The following is a 25,646-nucleotide window of genomic DNA, read 5'->3' on the forward strand; positions in this document are numbered from 1 at the left end:
AAAACAGATGTAATGCTTCAAAACTAGCTAACGTTTGAAAAACAAGCACCAATTTAATCAGGTATATTTCAGATAACTTATGATATAAAGGAAAAAAAATTATCCCTGTGGACAAACCATGTCTTGCTCAGACCTTTACATTTACAAGCATTATCACCAAGGAACACACCTATATATAAGTAAAATACTGTCAGGTTAATGTCTTCAAACAGAACTCTCAGGAGAGACATATTTCTGTTCAAAACACTGTTGAAGGAACTAAATATGAGAGCCAGAGGTTTGGAGGCACAGATGACTTAAAAGACTTCACAAGCACTGCACGCACTAATGAGGGTTAGGCTGTGTTATAATATACTACTCAAAACAAGACAGCATTTCTTGGCATACCACATTGCCATTTGTGTGCATGATTGAAAACAGATTTTTTTTTTAACATATATATATGTCTTTCAGACTTTTTCTGAAAAAGACAATGGAAATACAAATTCAGTTCACTGAAAAACTATTAAAACATCAGAGATAAACATGCCAGTTCTTTGGCACCAAAATGTAGATTTTCCGTTATTAAGTCTATTGACTCAATGCATTCAAGACCTACTCTAATGATAAGCACACATCAGATATATATGTAAGCCCTGGTATTACTAGAGCACATGAGCAGAGAATGGATGTAAAAGAGATGGAAATCCTGGGTGTTCAGATTTTATACCATGTATTTCACTATATGGCACATAGAACCTTTATGCTTAGAGGCTCTCGGGCATCTTTTAGGGTATTACATTATTATTACTTAACTCCGGCATGCAGAGTTTTCCTAACCTGTAACCACTGAACCACTCCAATCATCTGGCAGTTATTTGACTTCCAAACCCAAGAAAAACTAGATCATCACCACTTGAAATTTGATGTTGTTCTATTTCCACTAAGTCATCAGTTATCTCCAGTTTCCCATACTTTGTCTTACCTACCAATACTGCCAGAGAGATGCAATGTGCTGCAAACTTATGCTGTCATTTTACCAAGCTGTAACCTTTTTATGTGGATGGTTGTAGCAGCTATATTCTCTGGTGTCCCAATAGATGAGAGTTTTTTTCAAACAGAATTCCAATAATTCAGGAACGTCTAATTTTTCTCGTTTTACAGTTAAGTTCTTCAAAGTTCAAGCAATGGTAGCTCTAGCACTTTTCTTCTGGTTTTCCAGTCTTAACAACAGACTGATGGGCTTCATAATGAGCTGAAAGAGCCCACTTAATCCTGTAACTTTTTTTTTTTTTTTTTCCATTTTTATAAATATCCATTTCTTATTATTGAGTTGGGCACTTTAAAAACTTACCTGGACAGGAGAGATGGGAAGAAATCAGAATGATACTGTACTTTATTTTTACATGATATATAATGAAAAACTGATCGAGTTTCATTTGTAAAAATAAAAGGAGAATAAGACAGCAGCAGCTGTTTTTCATTTTTAGAAATATCAGGAATGTCAGATTTTTTTTCTGATTTTGCAATGCAATTCTGAGTCACACTACAAAGCAAATACACAGAAAGAGCTTTTCCAGTTAATAATGCACAAGGAACTGTTAGTCTTTAACATAAGTAATCACATTTGTTTATGTAACATTAAAGACATCTTAACATTTAAAGTTCTCTAAGCAAGCAACAAGAAGAATGTTTAAATTAATGTAAATTCTACCTTATGTTCTCTCTCCCTGCACTTTTCTCCTAGATAGGAGGGCACTATCATAGAGTGCCAACTATATTGTGCTTCTCAAAACAAGATCAAGAGGTAATAAACTATGACCATTTTTCCCTCCAGGGTACACTGATCTTTATTTCTCACATACATACACACACAAAAGCCTTCCTACTGGAAGTTAATGCTCTTAAAACCAGCTATGGGAACCTTGGTTGAAATTGCTCAATGAGTATCAATTCTCAGAGGATTTACAGACAGATGACAAGACAGAGGAAACATTTTGCTTTGTCATTTGGTTGAGCACATCCATCTCCCTACCCCTTCATGTGGATCAACTTTACAAATGGATTACTTTCCCTATGTATACATAAAATATAACGATTCTGTCTTTAGTATCCAAAAGAATTAAGAATAACTGAAAACACTGACTCCTATTATCTGTCCTAAATGTGTAGCTTCTCTAGTCTCATTGAACATTTTCTGTTCACCGTTACCATTCTCAATGGGGCCTGTAGTACATTATTGTTATCCAAGTTTTGTGACAGTTGGAACTTCCACTCAAAACACTTCAGAGAGCTTTTCTTTTCCAGTAATACCTTTGAGCTGTTAAACTACAGTGCTTCACAGAAAAGTACCACTCTCATGCATGTACATCCCACACCATTATCCCTGTAAAGATGGTAAATTGCATTAAGTATCTTGAAGACCTGGTGGAAGGAGGGTATCTGTATTATCTGTGATGATGACACATGTCAGGAATTCTAGTGTCCCTCCATTATTGTTTTTGGTGCAAGGGTTAATATGGAAGCATTCATAAGTTACACTCTTTCCCCGTGGCTTAGTATTGGAGGTGTCAATCGTCACTGTAGACAGTCTGATTTACCTTCATTACTTATTGGATCAAGCTGTTCTATCCTTGGGCTATGAGAGACATCCTGAAAAGTAGCCCCATGCTCCCTGTATGTCATGTCAGTGTTAATCTGATGTTCCTCCACACATATAACCTTCCCTATGCTTTTAAATATTCCTTTATGTCCTTCAGAATTTTCAGTGCTGAGAGCCCAGTGCAAATTTGATTATGCTGCAGATCATCCTTCATTTCCAGCTTTTCCTGGCCCCAAATATACTACAAATACCTACGTGTCTCATTTTTATACCATATACTCATCCAGGCATTGATATTCTGCCTCATAGGCATTGTATGAGAGTCTGGAAAATATTCTGGAGAAGGAGATTGTGGACATCAGTAACCTGGCCTTTCTTTATTTAAAAAAACCCAACAAAACAACAAAACCAAACCAAACCAAACCAAAAAGTTGCCAAATCAACCACAATACCTTGAGAACCTCTTGTTATGCCACTTTTCTTGTATTTTCTTCAAGGAAAGCATAGAAACAAGACTACTTCTAATATTTTCCTCTATTATTCCCATGACAGCTCGTATCCAGTGAGATACTGATCACGCATCACTCAAATACTCATTTCAAATAGAAATGAAAGTTGTGAGTTGCTTGTCTTTTGTGAGTGGTATGACATAAAGCTTTCTGGGACTGAAGGAGTACCACCATGTGCATGTGCAGCACCATGCATCACAACATCACCACCACAGGTATATCTGACTCTAAAAGTACTGCTCTTCCCACCCAGCTTTTCATCCATTATACCCTCACAAGCATATTCATTGTATTTGAATTACGTGGGGATCCAAGCCAAATATCACTCACAAAAATGTGAATCAACTTCCTCTGAGCTTTACTAACAATAATATGCTTGCCCACATTCTGGTCTGGCACATCAAATAAGTGAAAGAGTGTATTCAAATCAAAGGCAATCATACCACTTCTGAGTCTGAGCCTTGTCTAGCCCTTGTACTTTAGCAAACTCAAACAGTTCAGCCAGGCAACAAAATTGAAGAAAGACAGCCTCACAGGAATGCAAATGAGTGGTAGAAAGATTCTTGGACTAGCAATTTAAAATTTGAAAGGAGACAGTCCTTTTGTGTCAGAGATAAACAGTATCTCTGTGAAGTACTGCCAAAGTTACTAGCAGTTTATTTCGATACCGAACTTAAAAGAAGACTCTTTCCAGAGTTAACAAAATCAAAGCTGCAGTTAAACTGAGCTCATTGCAATTGCTACTCTGATGTTGAAGATGATGCTAACCTTGGTCTAGTCTACATCCTCGCTCTCAAACAGTGGCACTACAGTGGAGAATGTATGTCAGCCTAGTTTGAATACGAAGGGGCAACTGAAGAGATATACAAATTGTTCCAGAGACAGTAAGGAAAGAAGACTGTGGTGGAGGGAAGGAGTGGATAACCAAAAGTGGGAGTGACATGGACAGAACCTACTACAACCCTGTACTCTCCCACTGGAAGCTTGGGGAGGGACTGATACTGGCTGGGCTAGCAGATAGACAGACATTAAACTTTAGCTGCAGCCATAGTAATGGATTCTAGGTTCTAAAATATAGCCTGATGTATATAAAAGCCATGCTAAACAGCTTGGAAATTTGGAATCAAATTTGGAAGATGAGGAACTTTCAGGAAAAGAAAACAATCAGTCACACAGAGAAAGTATTTACACCTGAATGTGATATTCAGTGAACGCAATGTGATATCAATGAATGCAAAATTCTTCACTTCATCAGTAGTCTTAGGAAGACCACAGACACTCCTGTTTAACACTAACATCTGGTGTTTGACATGGAAAATTCTCAGGAAACAGTGGCTTCATACATTTAGTGTAACTTTCATTCAAATGGAGTCAAAATACTCAGGACAAAACGAATTCAGCTCTGTAATACTGATACCCAGCACCAAGACAGTTATTTTAGTCTGTGATGCAGGAAATTGTAGTATTAAATTAATGCAACTCATTTCCAAAAAATATAACATAGTGACAGATGCACCTCTTACAGAGAGAAAAGTCTATCTAGCATCTAATATGCAAATGAGTATCTATTGTTTCATACTGAAATAAGAAGGGAAGGTAACATTTTAACATGTGGCAAAATAAATTGAATATATTATTTTCAGCATAAACACATTGTTGGAGAATAGAAACATCCATGCACCTAGTAAGGCAATCCATTCCTTCTGGAGCAAAAGGAAGTAAGATAACAATGTTACCAATAATTAATACTTATAGAGAAGGGGGACGGGAGTGAGATGGAGATTGTTCATGAAATCCAGGTAGGCAATTAAATCATCAGAGTGTAACAACCAGAATTCATATAAAAAGGAGAATGAAGTTTTTCTTGGATTCCTCAAAAACACCAGCCATTTGCCCCTACACAGGCAAAATCAAACCACAAAATTGCAAAGTATTAATGATAAGCATATTATACAAAGTTTATGGACTATCACATCAGTATCACAAAGAAAATTGATTCATACAGTAGTCCTATCCTTATGGTTTATGTATTGCAAACAAAATATTTCCATAAGCAATGTTAAAAATCCATGTACATAATAATCTACTATTAAAGGCACTAATAACAGAAACAGAAGTTTTACATCAGTAATAACATCTATCCTAATTAGTATGTTTGTGTTGTGAGTCTAATTCTTCAGGAGGGGTGGGGGGAGGAGAAGGGAGGAGGTTGTGGAAAAATCCTCCAAACCCCAAACGAAAGACAGCAACTATTTTGTGTCTGATCCAAAGCCTTTGAAGCTAACAGCAAGTCTTCAATTAAAATGCAAAAGACCCCTTTTAGGGGCCCTTTTTATGATTTAGTGCATTTCCTCAGATTAAATCTACAGTGCATACAGAGAGGTTTTTTTAGGTGTTTTCCACTAGGAAAAACATTTTCAAAATAAAGGAATGCAAAGATCACAAGCATAGATTTAGGATTGTCAGATGAAAGAGAAACCTTTATATTTCTCAAAATTAGGAAATACAGATATGACTGTTCCTCTGTAGATGCAGATGTGCTTTCTCAAAAATTCTACTTGATTCAGAAATTACATCTTTCTTTTCCTACCACACAGTTTGAAAGTACTAGGAGTATTAAGTTTAAAATTTCCCCAATAAATAAGTGTATTCAGTAGAACAATGTCTTGTGTATTCCTTCAGCAAGACACTGCCTTGTATCCATCTAGTGAGTTACTCTGGGAAAACTGCTGCTCCAATTAATTACTCACTGTTAATTAAAGCCTGAAAGCTAGCAGCCTTTCATAATTTGCCTTTCACATATTGTTGGTGTGAAAAACATTTTCAATATAAATCTAAAAAGAAGAATAAAACCAAAACTAGTATTGTGACTTCTCCACCCTTGCTCCTTTCTTGCATACTGATGAGAGAGAGGCTGAGAATTCATAGATGACTCTAAGGCCATCACCTGCATAATTTAAAAAGGACATGAATCTGAGAAATGCTATTTTGATAATGTGATTGAAACACGCTTTTGAAAGAAATAAAGCCAATACATATTTAGCCCTGTAACTTCGTCCTTCCTGTCTGTCCTGGGCAGAAACACCTTTCTACCTTTTTCTCATGTCCTTTTTGCACAACGACTTCCTTAGTCCCACAGCAGAGATCCAGTGAATTCAAGAAGTCCGGGAAACAGGGTCTTCTCACATGTGCATCAGACAAAGCCTTGTTTGATAAATCACCCTTTCATATTACTGTTAGTATTTTGGTTGGTTCCCCTATCCCAGGTTCATTTAAGTCATATAGGTAAAGTCCCATAGACACTAAATTCACTCACCCCAGAACTTCTAACTATAATGTATCAGTCTTTGGGCATCTGTTAAAAATATCTGAACCAGAAGCAACATAGCACTAACATAAACCCTCCAAAATCATGTTAAGCCGAGTTGCCCTCATCAGGCAGCTTAGATTTTAAATGATGAAACTCATACTGTGTATCCAGTTGCTCAGTCAAATCCTGACATGTCCCCCTATGGCTGTGCATGAGCCGCCTGAGATCCTATTTCTAAAGTCTTTGAATTCCTTTTAAATTCCAAACAAGACAAAGTTGGTTCCTGTACACGAAGCAATCCAAAATAAGCTTGCCAGACCTTAAACTGGGGGGGGAGGGAGTGAAATGCTTCTAAGGGCTACTAATGACTTACATTTCTGGCCTACAAAAAATTTCTCAACACACTTAGAAACTGTGGCAAGCTTTTCAGAGGGATGTGGCATGGCCCCAAAAAACTCTGAGGATCATAATATACTCAAAATTTGCTGTGCAGAATCCTCTTTGCAGACAAGCATCTGTATGATTCAAACACAACAGGACTGAGCAATGGCTGGAAATACAACACTTAACAGGAAAAGGTAGCACTGTTCTCAAGGACCAGACTAAAGATCAGTGTAAAAGAAGGGAGCACTATGCTCCTAAGGTTATGTGAGAATTGCATCTGAAAGCAAAAAATATAGGTAGTATTTATCATCTGTGAATGCTTGTTGGTATTTCTGCAAGTCAGAACCATGTGCTCAATTCAATCTCTGATAATAATGTCTATTGGTACTCTATTCTTCACTCAAAGTAAAATACAACAGTTAATTTCTGTTTCAACCCTGCTCCCCCAAATCAGACAGTCACTGAATTTTGAAACACATAGACTTTATTTGTTAGAAAAAATTAGAAGTATTTTGACTTAAGGCAAGATGACATATCGCTGCTTGTAGCAGAGTTCCATTATGCTGGAATTCTGTTGTTCTCAAGGGTTTAAAACACATGCACTTTTTTCTCATGTGCTATACACCAAAGACTTACTGGAAAAAAGCTAAATGAGATGCTACAATACGTTAGTCAATATCTGTTAGCAAAGGCAACAAAACTCACTGTGCTTATGAAGGTGTTTGCAGGTGGACCAACATCCCCTTTTCCAGAGGAAACAGACCAGATTATACATAAAATTTTCTAATACCGGGAAAACATCAAAACATATTAACTTACCTATCCTGCCTATCTTCACCTATCTGAATTACCTTAAAGCTATGTTAGCAACAAGTTGAAGATAACAGTTAAGACTTTGTCAGTTCTCAGTTCAGTTTTCTGCTTGTAATGAATAGCATTATATTAGGATTAGGTTCCAATTTATAACTTCAGTTCAGTGGAGCACAACACTGATGAACCAAGCCTCCCGTAACAGTTAGGAATATATGCTGTGAGCAACAGTTCAAAATGCCATCACAGCTGAAAATATGAGTTTAAAATATGAGCTCTATGACATGTTTTTCTACTTTTACTAATGTCTGTCAAATATATTTGTGGCAGACAATGCACAGCTTGGTATAGAAAGTTCACAAGGACTTGAAGAAAACCTAGAAAATACAGCTTCTGTTTTTCAACAGCTGTAAATACAATCAACAATATAAAGCCTGGTCAAAGTTGCATGGTAACATTTACTACAAGTTTTACAATACAGTTTATCACCTGTTGGTAACAATGGTGGCAGGTGCAGCAATATTCATATGGATTAAAAATATTTCAGCAGATGTGCATGAAGAACTGTTCACCTGCTGCTTCTTGTAATGCTTTTATGAAAAGTCTTGCATCACGGGGCTGGTGACTCTTGCCAACTCCCCCTGCAACTACATAAATCTGATGTGCTTATTATCAATACAAAGATATTTACAGCTAAATCATAGGAACTCACAGTAAATTGCCACTTAGCACAACTTTATTGTACTTAACTGAAATATATGCAAACTCTTTTTAAATAGAAAAGTATGCTTCACTTATTCTGAAAAATGTTGGGGAAACAATAATGAAACATAAAATCTCAGTGAGCAGAAGCAATTAAACAAGTATCTTGACTACATGACCACTATGCAAAACTAATATTCAGCATTCCACAGTGAATTAAAAGCAGATTGCCTTTTGTCAATGAAAACAAACCTATTCTGAAAACGAAAACAGCCACAGGATGTTTTCCTTCAAATATTTTGAAACTCAAGTTAATGAAAAGGTAAACAGTGTGGTCTGTATTTCATGAGACTACAGAATATTGCTAGGGATAGAAAATCAAATATATTTTTTATTGTATGTTTAATAACTAACTGTGGGAAAATAAGAAATAAAATACTGGAAAATTAACTCCTGCTTAACCACAGAACCGATGCCTTCTTTAGTTGGGGAAATGCTATGGCCAACCAAAAGCAACCAATGAAGTTATGATGGCACAGCCACCACTTGTCAGCATACTGTTATAATTAATTGTACATATTCTTCTTCTGCAGTAAGGAGGTTAAAACCTTCTATGGGTTTAAAAAAACATCAGCATTCATCCATCAGCTTGATTTGAAATGTAAGTTCCATCCACTACAAAGTGTGAGATTAACAGAATTCCATTCCTCTGAAAAATGGGACCAGCAGCAAAAAGTAATAGAAACAACAAAGATCAAAACGCCCAAAAATTCCATGAAGATGCTCACATTATACATTTTCAAGAACTAAAGCTAAATTAAAGCGTATTTTAAGACTTTAAGTAAATATGAGATTACATTCACAGTCGTTACTGTGAATATATAAAAAACAATGTGGTGAAATAAACCAGGAAGATCAATTATACTCCTTCAGCATTCTTATCAATAAAATTGCCCTCTTAGTAAATAGAATTCCAACTGTAAATCTATAAATTCCTGTAAAAAAATAACATCAATTATTTAATTTTGGTGCTCCTACACTTCATAGAATCAGCATGGTGCATTTGAAATCTTGGCAGAAGAGTCTACTATGGTTAAGTGACTAAACGTCACTGTTTCAATTTATAATCACTCTTCAAAAATTAAATCCCTCTCCACATGTGCTCGCACATTCAAAATCTTCATGTCTGCACCATTTCTAACATTACAGTAACCAGTTTCCGACTACCTCATCTTCACACTGGAAAATCCTGGTCAAATAAATTTAGAAGAAGAATGCTTTTTAGCTTCATGTCAGTTTATCTGTGACCTTTTCCTTACTCTCTTCTATCATTAAGAGAAGGAAAAACAGTTAAGATGCTTCTACCCAAACACTGATCCAGAAATACCAAATTCCTATGATATTTTCCTATTAACTTGATTTTGCTGACATGAAATATTGAAAAACTTGCTGCACACTATGCTAATAACTGAACTACATCACACATGACTGCAATATGCAACAGCAGAGTTATATTACAAATTAATGATGCCATTACACAAGTAAATGATCCAATTCTACATTAAAACTTACCCCAGGTACTATAAACATTTCAGGTTTCAGCCTTCCTCAGTGGGCCACCCATAAGAATTTAGGACAAAGCGAAAAAAACCGTAAAACTTCATGTACTGACATTTTTAAATTCAGAATTGCTTTCTGGCATCACTAATGCAGCATATCATTTGGAATGGTACTGCTCTCCACCTCAGCTGCTTATTGCAACAAGCGTCTCTCCACTTCTATGTCTTCACTTAATCTCTTACAGACATCACTAGTTAGACAGTTAATATTTGATACTGTACCATCAGCAGGCTTCAAGAGAAACATTACACTGAAACAAATGAGCCACAGGGGTGTTAGAATTCCACCTTTATTTCAAGCTAACGTTTGTCGTGCTTTGTTTACATGTGGAAAAGTCTCTCGCCATTTAAAAGTATTGGGAGTCTTTTTCCAACTGTTGTTGAAACCTTACTTAGAATATTTACACTTAATTGAATCATGTATATATACTATATAAACAAAACAAATCTATTTATAAATACTAAGAAATCACTGCTATGCTTCCTGGTATTCTGCTCCAGTTACTAGGGACTAGCCCACCAGACCAATGATGACAAGTCACTTGTACTAGACAGATACTCATTTTTCTGTAGGTATGTCCGAGTCGATAAACTTCCTCAGAAAAGGAAGATCTATAATGAAGACACAACACAACAAACAGAACACACTGTGCGAAATCCATGTACTTGCACTCACATACGCATCTTTTCTCACTCAGAGAAGCAGGGGAAGGACAACAAGATCCAGCAAGTCTTACCTTTCTGCAGACAGTTTCAAAATTAACTTCTGTCCTAAGAGCAAGTCTGGTAACTTCATCTGGTTTTATGTCCTGTAATGAAAGATAAGTTTATTCTTCTTATGATCAGACTTCATGAAATCTTTCTAAGGTTCACCTTCCTCATAAACATTCTAACTATTCTTTTCTTTTTAAAGGAAGAAAACCAGTTTGTTATATGGAGACTTTTGGTTTGTATGTAAACACTACATTTATACTGACCTTTCCAAAACACTACCTTATACCTAATCTAACTGTATATACTACTGCTGAAGGCAAAAGGGATTTTTTAGCAGCAAAGTATGCAGTAGGGTGGTTTTATTTGCAGAAATATTTCAATTACCCATATTGTTTTACTACAAATAAACTTTGCAAGGCTTTAAATTCCCGACTTATCTTAGACTCTGAAGTTATATCAGAACTTATCAACACATGTGAACACATAAGTTTAAGACAATGAAAATGAAGCAGAGATGAAAAAAAAACATGTCTTTTCTAAAGAAACTGACTACACATGCAGTTTTTATTCCTGGACTTAAGCATTTCCACGGGCAGCTGAAATAGAGGAATGAAAATCCTGGACAAGTGGATTTTGTTAAAAGCTCAGTATTTTACGAAAGATGCCCCCATGACAGATTTCTCGCTATTTTAAGACACATGCTTGATGCAGGTTGTATTACAAAATGTTCTATTAACCTCATCAACTGAATTAACTGAATATTATTTTCCTCCGAGGGCAGTGCAACAAAAAATCATGTTACATACCAGTTGTTTCCCAGATGGCTATTTTAAAAGCAGTTTAACTACTCTTATGCAGGACATAAATAATTTCCACACATTTTGAAAAGTTAAAGCTCTGTACAAAGTAATTTAGTTATGTTCAACAACTATATTGCATTTGTTAATTTATTTCTTCTCCTGCTTAACCGTCCTTGATACCTATTCCAACACTTTCATTTTAACATCACTGCTAAGTTCCATATTCTATCCCTCTTCTGTCCTAACTCTGGAGCAGTCTGTAAACTTCCTTAGACGTAATTTCAGGAAATACCAAGTAGTTTACATTCTTATAAAAGGTCATACCTTGCATCTCAAAACCTTTTGTTTTTCTTCTTTTTATAGATAACATACCTTACAGAGACTTGCAATTTATCTAGACCTTTAAGGTGTTGCATGAATTGCATATGTCTTGAAACTGTAAAAAACTATCTAGTAATGGGGAAAAAAGTAACAGAACATAGTTAAATTAACAACAACAACAAAAATCTCTTTTTGTGAATGTCAGAAGAACTTCTAGAACTTTCTAGAACTCTGCAAAATCATCTCCCAAAGGTGCTAGTGGAAGCCCAACCACACTTAAGAGGACAGAATCCACACTGGAAAAACACTGGTGGATGTAGGAAACAATCTTCTACTGGCAGATGAACAGCTGGATGACCTAACAGAGATGGAAAAGCCCTATGATTCAGTTTTCCATGACTTTTCAAAGTGTTTCACAGATGGTGAAAGTAGGACACGTTGGTTAAGTGACATGCTTACCATCACATAGCAGGTTGGAGGTTACAAATGAAGCTCTGAAACCCAGTATTATTCATCAAATCAAGCTGCTGGTTTATTAAAAAAAAACAACAAAAAAAAAAGATAATTCTTATGATCTTCATCCCAAATAAAACTGCCTACTTCCTGTCTCCTTAGGATTTAAATGCAGGAACAGGGTTCAGGGCAGAGGCAGATGAACTTCAGCAATCCCTCCATGAGAATGTCAGAAGTTTAATTTTGATATGATAATATTGCAGAATTCCCAAGACATTGCAGAATCATGAATAATACTGGAGAATTGGAATGTGAAGTCATGAAAGCCACATTGAAATGCCTCAGATACAGAATGAGGCCAAGAACCTTCTGTTAAGGCTTAAATCCCCAAATTTATAAAATGATCTCCTTCACTTCTCTTAGATTTAAGGCAAACAAAGCATTTTTGACTTAACTATTCCAGAGCACCCTGGTTTTGTAAAAGTAGCCACATGAGTCAAGTTACTGTAATAAATACATGTTTATTCTGTCTCTTAATGGTCAGCAGCAGATAATAAAGAACGGAGATAGTGGTATTTTTCCCAGCAGAGTTTTCTCAACTTTGAGATGCACATACCTCAATAACTCCTGACTCACCAAGAAAACCTTAGTATTGAATATCTGTTATGAAACTCTCTTTCACCATTTATGCTAAGGGATGTTATAAATCCCTGCCCCCTTCCAGCATCTCTGAGACTAGGGATTCCTCCTGCCTGATGCTGCAGCCCAGCCCAGTGTGTCCAGAGACCTGGAGGTGTCTGTCCCAGGTCCACAGATGTAGCAGTTGCTTTCTTATTGACAAGGTTCAACCAGTAGTTAAGGTATGCAGCACACAGCACTCTCAGGACTCACACAAGCATCAGTACAGCCCGCCAAGACCTCTTCTTTTCCGATCAGGACTGAAGCTCACTATTGACAGCAATGCCACCTCCCACCCCCTCAAAATGCACAAACACATGAGCACTCAAGGATCCCTCAGTATCAGCACAGCATGTCCTTCTGTCCATCTAATACCCCTCTGCCTGTGTCCATAGCTCTTGGACACCATGGATATTAGGAAGAAATTCTTTACTGTGAGGGTGGTGAGGCACTGGCACTGGTTGCCCAAAGCAGCTGTGGATACCACATCCCCTGGGAATATTCAAGGCCAGGCTGGGTGGGGCCCATCCCCCTTGTGGGCATTCTACTTGCTCGCTGGCAGCAAGTCACTAGCAGGCAGATGCACACACTCCCACTCATGTTACAGGCACCAGCAAGGGCCCTCTACCCACCTGACACCCCTTCCCAGACCACAGAACTGTAAAAACACAGAATGGTTAGAAGGGGTCTTAAAGATTCTCTAGTTCCTACCCTCACCATGTGCAGGGGTATCTCCTGCTAGAACAGGCTGCTCAGGGCCCTACCCCTACACTCCTAGTCTGACTCCTGTTGCTTGCCCCATAACCTCAGTAGCTGGCCTAACCTAGTCCTTATAGCACTTGCACACAAGGGACAAAGGGGTGAGATTACACACAGGTAAGGAAAAATAAAAGATAACAGACTGTCTCAATCAGTTGCAGTGCTTAGTCAGGTAAATTTACGGACTAGAACTGGCTAAGATTGGCCCCTCAAATGCTCGCTTCCAATTATGCTCCCCAAGTGTTGCTTAGTAAGTTTTGTGTAGTTCACAGGTCCTCCCACATCCCCAAATCCTCATGTTCCTATTGTTCCCCCTTATCAGTTACAAAGCCAAGGTTGGCCTCCTGCAAAGCAGTATCAGTAGTTTTTTAATGGCCCATTATTAGCAACTGGAGATCAATTGTCTTTGTCCCTGTCTCTGTTTATCCCTTGTCCACGGGCTCTTCTTTTACTTTCTGTGTTTTTCTTCATCCCTTCCCCCTCTCCTTTCTATCCCTTCAGCACTGAGAAGATCCACTTCTCGAGGCCCCTAATGAACACTCTCACTGCCTTCCAAATACTCTCACAGATTATAGCTGCTTTCTGAAATTATATTAATGCTTGGTGTCATAACCTGTGTCAGTAGGTTTCCAAAACAGATGTTATGTTCCAAGTGAGCAAGGCATACAACAGTTAAGAGGGAACAAGATAAAGATGCTACTGTATGAAGTATACAAACCACAATAAATCTAGATTAGGGAAATACAGACATAAGCCCTCTACCAACTAAGGTACACACTCTTTCTCCTTGAAAATCATCCCTGACAACTGTTTTAAATAACCCCCAAATGCCTAAAAATACCCGAACCCAAAACCTTAAAAGCAAGGTGTTGACATACTGACTGCCTCCTAAGGGATGATACAAAACTGTTGGGATCAACAGACCCTTCTGCCCTGCAGACCGACCATGTTTTCTCTTGTGGGAGAGAGACAATTATGAGAGGTAAAACACTGCCAGCACTACTGGCATTAGTACTATAGTTGGCAAATGCTGGCATGCTGATGGATAATGGGCAGTAAGCAACCACAGAAGAAATAATTTTCTTTTACTTACAGACTGCACCCCTGTCTCAGCTTCTGTTACGAAACCCTTTAGGAGACAGGGACGTGAGCAAGGAAAGATTCTGCAGGCTGATGTACCTGACACAAAGCATGATGGTGCAGTGCAGCTGTCTGTCCTGATGCCTCAGCTGAGCCCACAAATGGCCACTGGAATGCCAAGATGACACTGGAAGGAGGTGGCAAAGGAGTGGCAGCAGTAGGACCAGTCTGGCTCAATTTTTCAAAAGTGTGGGGACTGATGCTCCTCTAGCCATTCACTGCCCAGGCAGCTGCTCCAGTGGGCAGTTGAGAGATGTCAGAACTGACCTGTCAGCCAGTTGGATCCTGTCAGGGCTGCAAGGCAGACAACCAGGCCTTGGCCTGAGATTAAGCTGAATAAACAGGATGTGAAAAGCTACTGGACATAAGAAAACTGCTGGATGTGACAGATAATGCAAGAAGCTGCAGAGTGGTTGTACAGATCATCAGGGCAGAGTTACACAAAAAACAGACGAGTTCCATGGAAAGGTGGAATACAGGGCAGACTTCAGAGGCGGACATCTTGCAAGGTACTAAGGTAACTACTAGTAATAGCACGTGAAGCCAGTGTTGGATATGAAGTCACATTGAAATGCCAGATTTTGGAAAAAGTAAATATGGGTGGGTAAAGACTGGCCTGGGCTGGGAAGAGTGAGCACTGGGGCACAGGAAGGGGTAGCTATGGGGCAGGCACTCACCTCTGAACAGGGTACTGAAGGCAGTGAGCTCACCCCCAGTACTTACAGAAACTTAAAACAGCAACGTTGGGAGATTTCTTTTTTAATAAACCCTAAGTGTCTGACACAGAAAGACAAGACTACATTGAAGAGAAGTATGTCAAACGTAAATAGCATGTAAAAATAGGATTTCATGCTTATATTGATTGTGGCTGCTCAGATGACACTTTATCAAAGTGATACTGGGTAAGATAGAGGTTCAAACCTAAAAGGCATGGAAATGTAGTTTATTGAATAGCCTCTGGAAGACAGCAAAGACAAAAAATCTCACTGTCAAATGAGGCTTCAACACATCTCAGAAATGTAAGATTTTTCATACTAAATGTATTCCCAGCTATGCTGTCTCAGGCAGTTTTAGATGACTCAGAAAAAAAACACAGTCTGCCAGTGGCCTGTGGAAACAATTTAGGAGTCTTCAGACTATTAAAAATGACAATTTCAATTTTGTTTTGACTAGTAATTTTTGTTTATGTATATCAAAAAATTCATTAATTTTCATTATTTTTTCATATTTTCTTAGCTGTGCAAGTTTTAAGCCTTTCCATATGAAAAAATAACTTTCATCTTAAAATAGTGAAATTTCATCAAAAAATAAGTAATAGAATCAGGGAATACAGAAATAGAACACCCTTACCAAAAGTCATATTTCTGCTGAAATCTCAGCTATAGTTTGCTATCCATTAATATACTTGCAGCTTTTAAAACATAACCATAATTTTTACTCTTAAGCCTGTGTTTGAGACTACTTTCTCATGAAGCTTCTTATATTTTTTACAGCATTCAGTCTGATTTTTCCACTTTCTGCCATTTTTCTAGGTTGCTTAGTGAGGAGAAAGGTGCAAGAGAAAAAACTTCCGGAACACTTTTTCCTACAATTTAATCTCTGCATGTCTTCTTGTCATAACCAATTTGTTCCCTTAAATTTTTAGAAATTCAGTATTTTAGTCATTCAGAACAAAAGCAGTCTTAGACTTAGGGGTAAGTATTCCCATTGTGAAAGTACACAAAAATGGGATACCTTCAAATCAGCCATGGCTCACCTGAAAGCTTATCCAGCTTCCAAAAAGAAACTGAATCCATTATAAGAGCACAATTCATTTCAGTTATGAACGCATATTTTCAAGAAATGCAGTGCTCTAATTTATTATCAAACTCATTATGAAGAAAAAGAGTATTTTCTTCCCCAGTTTGTAAATACAAATCCTTTGTCAGTAGCTCAGACGTAGATACACACACAAGGATTTCCAGGGATGTAAGTCACATTAGTTGACCGCCATAGCAAAGTAAATGGCACTCTGCCTATAAAAAAAAATAAAATAAATAAACCCCCCAAACCTCTGTCTCCCCAAGCCCCATTTTACTCGATGTGCAACCAAGATGAACGGTATTGCCAAGAGAGCAATCTGGATAAAATTAATAAACAGAATAACACAAAATTTAAGCGGTAAGTAAAATATGACATTGTCTAGTTAAGTGTGGCTTAAGCTTATTAGCAAGTTTATTAAACAAATCAGAGTTACGCTGACATACCTGCTTTATTACAAAATCCCTATGTAATTTTACCACTGACAAAGCTAAGCACTTTCAAGTAGCTGCCTGCCCTCCTGCCAGTCTCTATGAACTATTAGTAAAACACCTCTCAAACTGTCTTCTGAGTAATTAGATGTCTTGAACTCCATTTACCACAGATTAAAAATTTAAAGATATTTAAGGTCTCGAAGTATTTTCTGTATTTGCTCTCATTTTTTAACTACATTTTTTAAAATAGGAATAAAATGGGAGGCAGTATCTCTCTTGGTAATATCGCACAGAAGAGAAGTCTAATTCTAGACAAAGAGCCTGTAGCCTTAGTCCTGGAAATTTCATCTTCCATTTGGCTTTAGTTTTTTCCTCAATGGAATCCAGGCAATCCAGGTCACTCTCATCTTTATCCATCACCTGTAAATTACATAAAACCCTTCCAGAGAGGCCTACTGATTTGTCCCAAATTTCTCTAACTGCACCCTGATGATAGGTAAACGCAGAACACTGTACTTGCTACTTGTTTGCAACTGCACCTTCTGCAGTAAAGCACTTCTCAGCTGAAGACTCACTTTTGTTTTAATGATTTCCTGCTTTGCTGACTGTGACAAATAATTCCCAGCAACAATTTATCCCCCCTGGCTGAACAACATGAGAACGCCCAAATGATGCAATTGCTCCATTTATTTTACTTGGTGGTAAGAAATAGATTGGATAATCATTAAGATGTTGCATTCGTTGCATTTCCAAAGCAATTCTAAAAAGACCTGCCATTGCCTCCTTTTGCAGCAGACACATCTGCGGAAGCGAAAGCATTACAGACCTACCAAGAGTTTCAAATTTCTGCTGAGAAGGACTGAGGTTTTCAACTCACAGGTGAGAATCCAGCAGGGGTCAGTAACCTCATGAGAGGTAGATTGATTTGACAGGAAGCAGAGGATGGTGCTGCTAGGGCCATCCCTGTCATAGGTCTGAAACTGACTGATGTCCAGAAAATTATGAAGACTGCCAAGTCATCATAATTGTTAAGAATATTATTACCATCCATGAATCAAGTAAATATTTATGCATCTCCATGCTAAAAACTTTCTTGTTAATTTGTTTTTTGTTTTTTTTTTTTTTTTAACAGTCATTGGGAAAAAACCTGCACTCACCCACTCACCCCTCCTGAAAGTGTCAGCTCACTTGCTGGCCCATGCAGCTGAAATGGGGATTCGTTCTTGGAGTTCGGGGGTGAACCACTCTTGGGGCTCAGGGCAGAGGATGTGTTGGGAAAGTTCAGCACTCAGCTCCCCTTGGTTATCACAATCCACTCATACTACACAGGGAAAGGTCTTGCTATGCCTACTAAGACACAGTTCATGGTGGATTTAAATAAAAGGCCATTAAACCTATTTATTTTCAATACTCAAAAAATTCAGAAACATCTACGAGGTCCTCAGGAAAAGAAATAAAAGACGAGGTATGCCTGATCTACTCACACTAAGGTTAATGATCTCTCTCTGCCTCACTCAGTTTGACTTACCATTCTTCCTGGCAAGACAACATTTAGGATTTTCAATGTTTGTGCATATTTATGCCAGAGCCTACACCTTTCAGATAGAAAAAATAAAGGAGTCTATTTTTGGGAGCTATTTTCATGATTTCTTTGGCGACTCACAGGCATAAGTTCTTGCTTTTTAAATTACAGATAGGCACAAAATCTAAGTGGTGCTAACATGTAAATCTATTAAAAAAAACATAAGACTCTACTGTGTAGTAAGAGACCACTGTAGAGTGAATGTGTTTGGGAAGACCTTTTTATTAAACATAATGTAATAAAGTGACAAAGCAAAGGCTGTCTGTTGAGGCGTATGTGCACTCAAAATTAATATGAACAAGACAAATCAGCATATTACTAATGTACTTTTTATTCTAAGAAAATTACACATCACATTACAATGGGGGTAGGAATGTCTTTAGAACTAGCAATGCTCCCCGCATGTTGTGGAAGTTTCTCACTATCAAACAGATATATATGTACTAATAGATTTCAAATAGAAATCTAATAATGCTTGAATAAATGCTATTTCAGAAGTTTGCACATATTCAGAAACAACATCTTCTTTTAATAAATAACTTCAAGAAGTTAAGCCTTTGCTAAGCTGACAGTCAATGCAGCAGGTCTAATAAATGTCTGAAAATGTATGTATGTAAAGATATAGCTTTCCGTGGAAGTCAAATTTTACTGTACACACCTGTGTCATAAAAGACAGATAACTAAAGAAAAGCAAAAGCACAATAAAATAAAAAAAATTCCATTGATGTCTTGTTTGTTTGTTGCACTGGTATAGCCAACAAAACTTTTCCCAGCAACCTGACTGGATCACTTGGTTCAGTATCATCATATACTAAAAACAGAGGTTTTATCCAGAAGAAATGAAGACATTTTCTCTCTAATTGAAGGCAAGTGAATTATCATTTAAATACATTCCCCTGTATCACCTGGGCTTAAGATTATTATGGTGTTCTACAGTAGTTATAGAGTTTTTTATTTACAAATTATCTAGGGTCTGTATTACAAAGAGGAAGAAAAGCATAAAAAGAAATGGTTTTACAGTTCCTAATTTTCCTGAAGTATGCACCAAAGACATTTAATGTATTTTTAATAACTTTGCATGTTTTATCAACTGCCTTATATTTCCAAGTTTTATTGAATTTTATGTTGTTTTAACTGGTCTTTGACTTTAATATAAGAAAGACATGTCAAAATAAAAAAAATAATCTTCCTTGAAATCATTAATTTTCAACCTTGTTGAATTAATAACAACTTAGAAAGTAACACTACAAAACAGATTAAGAAAACAACGGTAAAATTTAATTCGTATTTTAAAATAACAAAACCAAAGATGTCACTAGAGGAAACTACCAGAATTCAACTTCCCAAAAAAATCAGAAGCTTAAGAACCACCTCACTTTAGATGAACATAGGACAATTGAGTTTGATGGGAATTAACTATTCCTAACCCGTCAAAAAAAAAAAAGAATACTCCAAAATTACAGTTAGTCATCGGGAATGTAAGAATGTACTTCAAGGGGAACTTGTCTAGTAATTGTTCTTTTTGTAAGCTACACTGGTGTCAGGTTTTTGCTGGCACCAATTTTAAACATTACTAAATGTCTACAGTATTGCTGTCTCAGTTTAGATCCAAGTGAAATTCAGCGTCAACCTGTGAGTTTTCATCTAATAAGATTCACAATACAAAATTTTATAGTTTTCTGGGTTTATTGTTCTCTGGAAAATTAAAGTTATTAAAATATTCATCTGACAAAACTGCACCATATTCCTATAAACACAGTTTTGCAAAAATGGTTACCTTCCTCTAGCTAAATATCCTCATTCTTCTATGCTGCATAACCTCGTCTAAAAGCAGAACAAGCAGCTGAGGGAAGGACTACTTATTCATGCTTTAGTAACAAAACGAAAAAAACAACTCCCCAAAAGTACACTTAACATGGCTAATTGTTTGAGCTCTTGTAAAATACCCAAACTTTATTTGGCAAGTATAGACTGCTCTTTTCTGCCACGTTTATAAACTAATTTAATATTTCAAGAGGTATGCAAGTCAAATGCCAGCAATTACATCAGTCTACCGAGATGAACACTGTGAACTTGGCATTTTGTTCTGTCAATTAGATTAAATGAATTGTTTCATTTTGGAGGTTCACATCTGATTCAGTAGTCACATTCAGAGAGCAGTCACTGTTTTCAGCACAGCATACAGAAAACAATCAGCAAGTCTACAATCTTGTGACGATTTCAGAAGTAGAAGGTATTATGAAAGTAAACTACAATTACAAGCATACAAAACTAACAAAAGAAGAGAAATAAAGCAAGCTTAGAAGTACAGCAAGCACGGTGCCAAAATTATCATTATTTTCTTCCAAAAGTCCCTTAGTTCTGAATGTCAGTGTTCGTTTGCACTGTAACGCAATCTGCAACTTCGTTGTACTGACAATTTGTTCTACAATGCTTTTCTAATATTAAAACAACAACCATATGCGATTTCAGGGTTAACATATTTCCAAGGAACCCTGTGCTGGCTGGAAGAGCCCCGGGTTTTGAATTACTGTCCGCGGTATTCGGCGCGGCTGCCAGCAGCGGCGGCGGCTGCCAGCAGCGCGGCTTTGGTGCGAACGGCAGGAAAGCGGCGCTACCTGCCAGGAGAGGGCGCGGGGCACTCCTGGAGCGGCGCCCCCGCTCCCCGCCTCGCCCGCCCGGCAGGAGCGAGAGCCAGCACGGCGCCACCGAGGCAGCCAGAGAAAGGACGTGATGGATGCTCGCAGCATTCCCAAACAACAAGATAGTGGCTGACAAATGGGCGCGATCCGCGTAATAGCCCCCACCCGCTACATTCGGGTTTGAAATAAGAGACGGAAACAGAAACAAAGAGTGAGGACAGAAGAACCTGAAGAGATGCAGTGTGAAGTAGAAGAACGTGAATACACAGACCCTATATGCACAACCCCTTTGTCTGCTTCCAGAGAGAGTAAAAGAAAGAAAGATTAGACACCATACAGAAAGAAAGAACTTCTTGTTTCCATTCCTCTTCTCAGTATGCACTGTCTCCAGGAAAACTACTCCTCCTCCAGGCTCCATAGAGAAAAAAAATAAGTTCGTTTTTGTCCTTTCCTAGAGATCTTGAAACTTCAGCAAGACAAACTTGTCACCTGATTTGCCCAGGGTGAGTAGTAAATTCTGGACAGAAGAGACCGTAACAAAACACACACAAAAAATTTTTACTTTTAGTATATGCAGATTTTCAAACTGGCTGTTAAAAGCTCCTCAGCAAAATATTGGTACACCAATGGCACAATAATTACCCAGGACAAATACATGAATTGTGTAAAACTCCAACATCAATAGTTCCCTTTGTATCCTGGGGAATCCTCTTCCAGTTTTGTTACACCTTATATAGATGCTGTGCCGTATCTGATCATTCTTGACACTCTTCTTTATATTTTTACTAGCTTATTTGGTTGTTTTTTACATACACGAAGATGATTTATGCAGTGTACAGTAAAATAATTGATTTTAATAGGAACAGACTGTCTTCTGTCTGAAGACAAGGAAGAGCAATCTAGCATTTTCACAGATATCTATGGTAACTCTGATAACCACCTCCTAGTGGTATTGGTAAAAGCCAATTTCAATCCAGTGAAAATGAACTACTGGAAATGTAATTCTCACCACCATCACACATATTACTTAGCATTTATCACCATTGAATTTCTTCAGTCATTTCACTGCCCAGTTGGTCAGTTCTGCAGTGTTTTTGTATTACTATCTTCACTACCCCAAAATTTTGGAATCCTCAAGCTCTGTCATTCATTCTCTTTTTCTGAATCATTTCCAGCACTGATCTGCACAGAACTCCACTTTTAGCTTTCCAACACTATGAAAGCCAAGCATCTATTCTTCTCTTTCACTTACTATGTTTAACTCTATGACTAAAAGAAGAAAATTCCACATAAAATCACTAGAGGCTTTGGAGAAAGCTGGACAACAGCTTTTAAAAAATAATATAAAACAATATACAGACTCAATTAACAATATCTACCATGTATTTACTCCTTCAAAGAACTCCCACTGATTTGCAAGGTATGACTGTCATCTCCTAAAGATACCATTAATCTGCCTCATCCTATTAATCCATGTGTTCACTAAAGCCATACTTTTAATAAAAGTCTCAATACATCTGTTCAGCACTGAAGTCCTATTTACATTAGCATTACATTCCCAAACAGACTTCATCTATTTTTTTAAGCAGGAGGCAGCCATGGGGAAATAAGATTTTACACACAAAAGCATCAGTTGCAATAAGGAGTCACAGCAGCTGCAGTCACCATTCCGAATTAATTAATTTCCAAGTGACTATAAAGATACTCACAGTGATCTCCAATTTCTTCCTCCTCCCACTACAAACCCTTCAATTAGAAGAAATAGGAATAAGACCTTCACCACAATATTAAAGAATAATTTCTATTCATGAAGAACAAAAGATCTAATTTCTGTGGAAAATTTCTTCAGAAGAAAGAGGACAAAAAAGGACAGTTAATTAAGGATATTTAGATAGTTTAATATTGATCCACCATACTAAGTAGATTCACTGTTTACTGCAGATATTTTTGTTAGCTTCTCCAGAATAAACTAAGTACAAAGATCAGCTACCATACAGCAAGAAATTAATTAGAACTGCCTCAGAGATCTCATGAGGATCATCTTATCTTGACTACTACATCTCAGCATAGGATGGTCAAAATATAAAGGAAAGGTATGTTGTACTTACAGAAACATTATTTTCTGTTTCAGCTTCTCATAAATTACAGAAAAATTTAAGGAAAAGGCCCAAGTTGGTGCAATAAAGTGAAATGCATGCTGGGATGATGAAAGAAGCCAACAACAAAAAAAATATCTATTTTGAATACATATAAATATTTTCAAAATGAGTGCAAAAACAAGCTGACACTTCTGTCATTATTTTGATTAATAATAAGTGGTTTGTTTTGCTATCGCTGATCAATTTTCACACAAAGGCATATTTTTTGCATTATTTTTTTTTATAGTATTGCAAAGGTTGCCTCTTTATTGAAATAAACAATGAAAATACACAGAATTCAGAAAGGAGATGATGTCTCATCTGCAAGCCCTATTTTTTCAAAAAGTGAAAATGGCTTATTCTGCATCCTTACAAAAAATAAGATAGTAAAATTCTTATGCAAGACTTGAAAAACCTTCATCTGCAAGCCATATTTTTAGGTCAGCTGACAACCTGCACTTAGAACCTACTTTAATATTTTCCTTAAGTTGTCTCAAATCCAACAAAAAGCTGCCCTTGTGATCTGTTTTGACTTTGTAACTAGGAATCTAATGCATAAGAAAAAAACACATGATAGCTGCTTCTATTTAAGTATCTTGTCAACAATTAAGTTTTCAAAATGAAGCTGATGATATTTTTACTGACTTTTGTATTTAAGAAATGCAGCTCATTTTTTTAATGTAGTCCAGGACAGTATTTCAGTATATTAAAAAAACCCAAACAAACTTCTGCTATCATAATGTAATAAAACAGTAGGAATGGCTGTCAGTTATTTTCTTCCTCCAAATTAAAACTGTACACTACAAGATCCCACATTAGTTTTTCTTTCTTTCTTACAACTTTAAGTATTCTTTCACGCTCACTATCTAGGAAAAAAAAAAAAAAAGAAAGTATCATATTCTACAGCTTTCTCATGCTGAGATTGCTCATTCAACATATTTTGACCCTGCAGGGGGAGCAACCAGGAGACTAGCTTGGGAAAACAGTTAATATTGAGTATGGAGTTCCTCATTTTACCATAAATATGAATGGAAGCCATGTATACTGATGGAGTATGAAATGCTATGAAAATTAAGAAGAGAACTCAGCCAGTGAGTATACCAACCTGCCTTCTCACTATTTGAGAATCAGAAAAGGCTATAGGTAGGAATATTCAAGTAAAGAGGCTGTACTGAGGAGACACGTTTATGTAGGCTCCTGATGAGGCATTCCTTCCTCATTCTTATTCATCAATTAAAAAAAACATTAAACATCTCACTGTTTTCTGTATCTCCACACTGAGCTGTGGACTCTCGTTTTCCTCACTTCTGCTGCCAGTATACCTACAGAACCCATTCTTCTGCAGAGCTTCACACTCCGCACTACTTGAAAATCCATCAGTTTTGTTTTTATTAACATCATCTGTGTGCATTCAGGCACAGTGTCTATATTCCTCACAGGCTGTCTGTTCTTGCTTCGACCTTCAGTGGACTTCCTGCTTGTATTTGGGCTCAGGAACACACTGTTTATCTGCAGCACCTTCTCCATTATGTTAAGTGGTCTTTACATTGTGCTCCCTACTTGGGAGAGCTTTTACTTCAGCCTTGACATCATTTTAGATAGCCATGAAATTAATATTTAGTTTGTTTAACAGAAATAATCCTCCTTACTAAGGCATACATTGTTCAAAACAGCAATGAACTGCCACTGGCAAAGTAGCATGTGCTGTTGAGAGCACAAGCAGCAAACTTTTGTGTTTCCTAAGAGTGCCTGACTCCTCGCGTGTGTACGCCTGACCAATGCACAAGTGGATGTATCTGCCACTCAAAGTCCCATGAATCCTGCATTACTGCAGAGGAATGCATCATGCATGGATAAAAAGTCAGACATGCAAGGATCTGGACCGCTCCACTGAAGGAGGGCTGAAAAACTTTGCGTTCTAGCCCTTCTTCCTTCCCTAAAATGGTCTACAAGTGGCATTTGGCCCACACTGTTGTGAAAACTGAACCACCCCTGCCTCTGCCTTTTGTAGAGAAGTATCAAGGACTGTTCTTAGGCTGATTACACTGAAGTTCAAGCACCTCCCATGACTCTTACAAAAACTTTTACAGGTTAAAGATTCTGTAACATTAAGATGAATGTTTGCTATCTATTTTAAAAGAAAATATGCAAAATATGGAAACACATGCTAGGAGAAAGAAAAAGCAAAAAAATGCATTAGTTCCCACCTGACTTAAGACAATTTTACGGCAAGATGTTAACTGAAACCCAAGTTACGAAAGATGAAACCA

At 37.3% G+C, this 25,646-nt stretch overlaps 1 protein-coding gene and 1 long non-coding RNA gene across 2 annotated transcripts in view; one reads left to right on the forward strand and one right to left on the reverse strand.

Moving 5' to 3' along the window:
- SRFBP1 (serum response factor binding protein 1) overlaps positions 1–25,646 on the reverse strand; it is a 68,979-nt gene that overhangs the window by 14,703 nt on the left and 28,630 nt on the right. Inside the window, exon 4 of the mRNA XM_032095281.1 lies at positions 10,653–10,724. Within this exon, the coding sequence (XP_031951172.1) occupies positions 10,653–10,724 (72 nt within the window). The remainder of the gene's footprint in view (positions 1–10,652; positions 10,725–25,646) is intronic.
- Positions 14,871–19,010, forward strand: LOC116437546. The gene is made up of 3 exons (XR_004237355.1): positions 14,871–15,297; positions 17,807–17,893; positions 18,147–19,010. It is a non-coding gene; the product is annotated as an uncharacterized LOC116437546 (long non-coding RNA).

The sequence above is a fragment of the Corvus moneduloides genome, chromosome Z (genome assembly GCF_009650955.1).
Source record: "Corvus moneduloides isolate bCorMon1 chromosome Z, bCorMon1.pri, whole genome shotgun sequence".
In the NCBI taxonomy this organism is placed as follows: domain Eukaryota; kingdom Metazoa; phylum Chordata; class Aves; order Passeriformes; family Corvidae; genus Corvus; species Corvus moneduloides.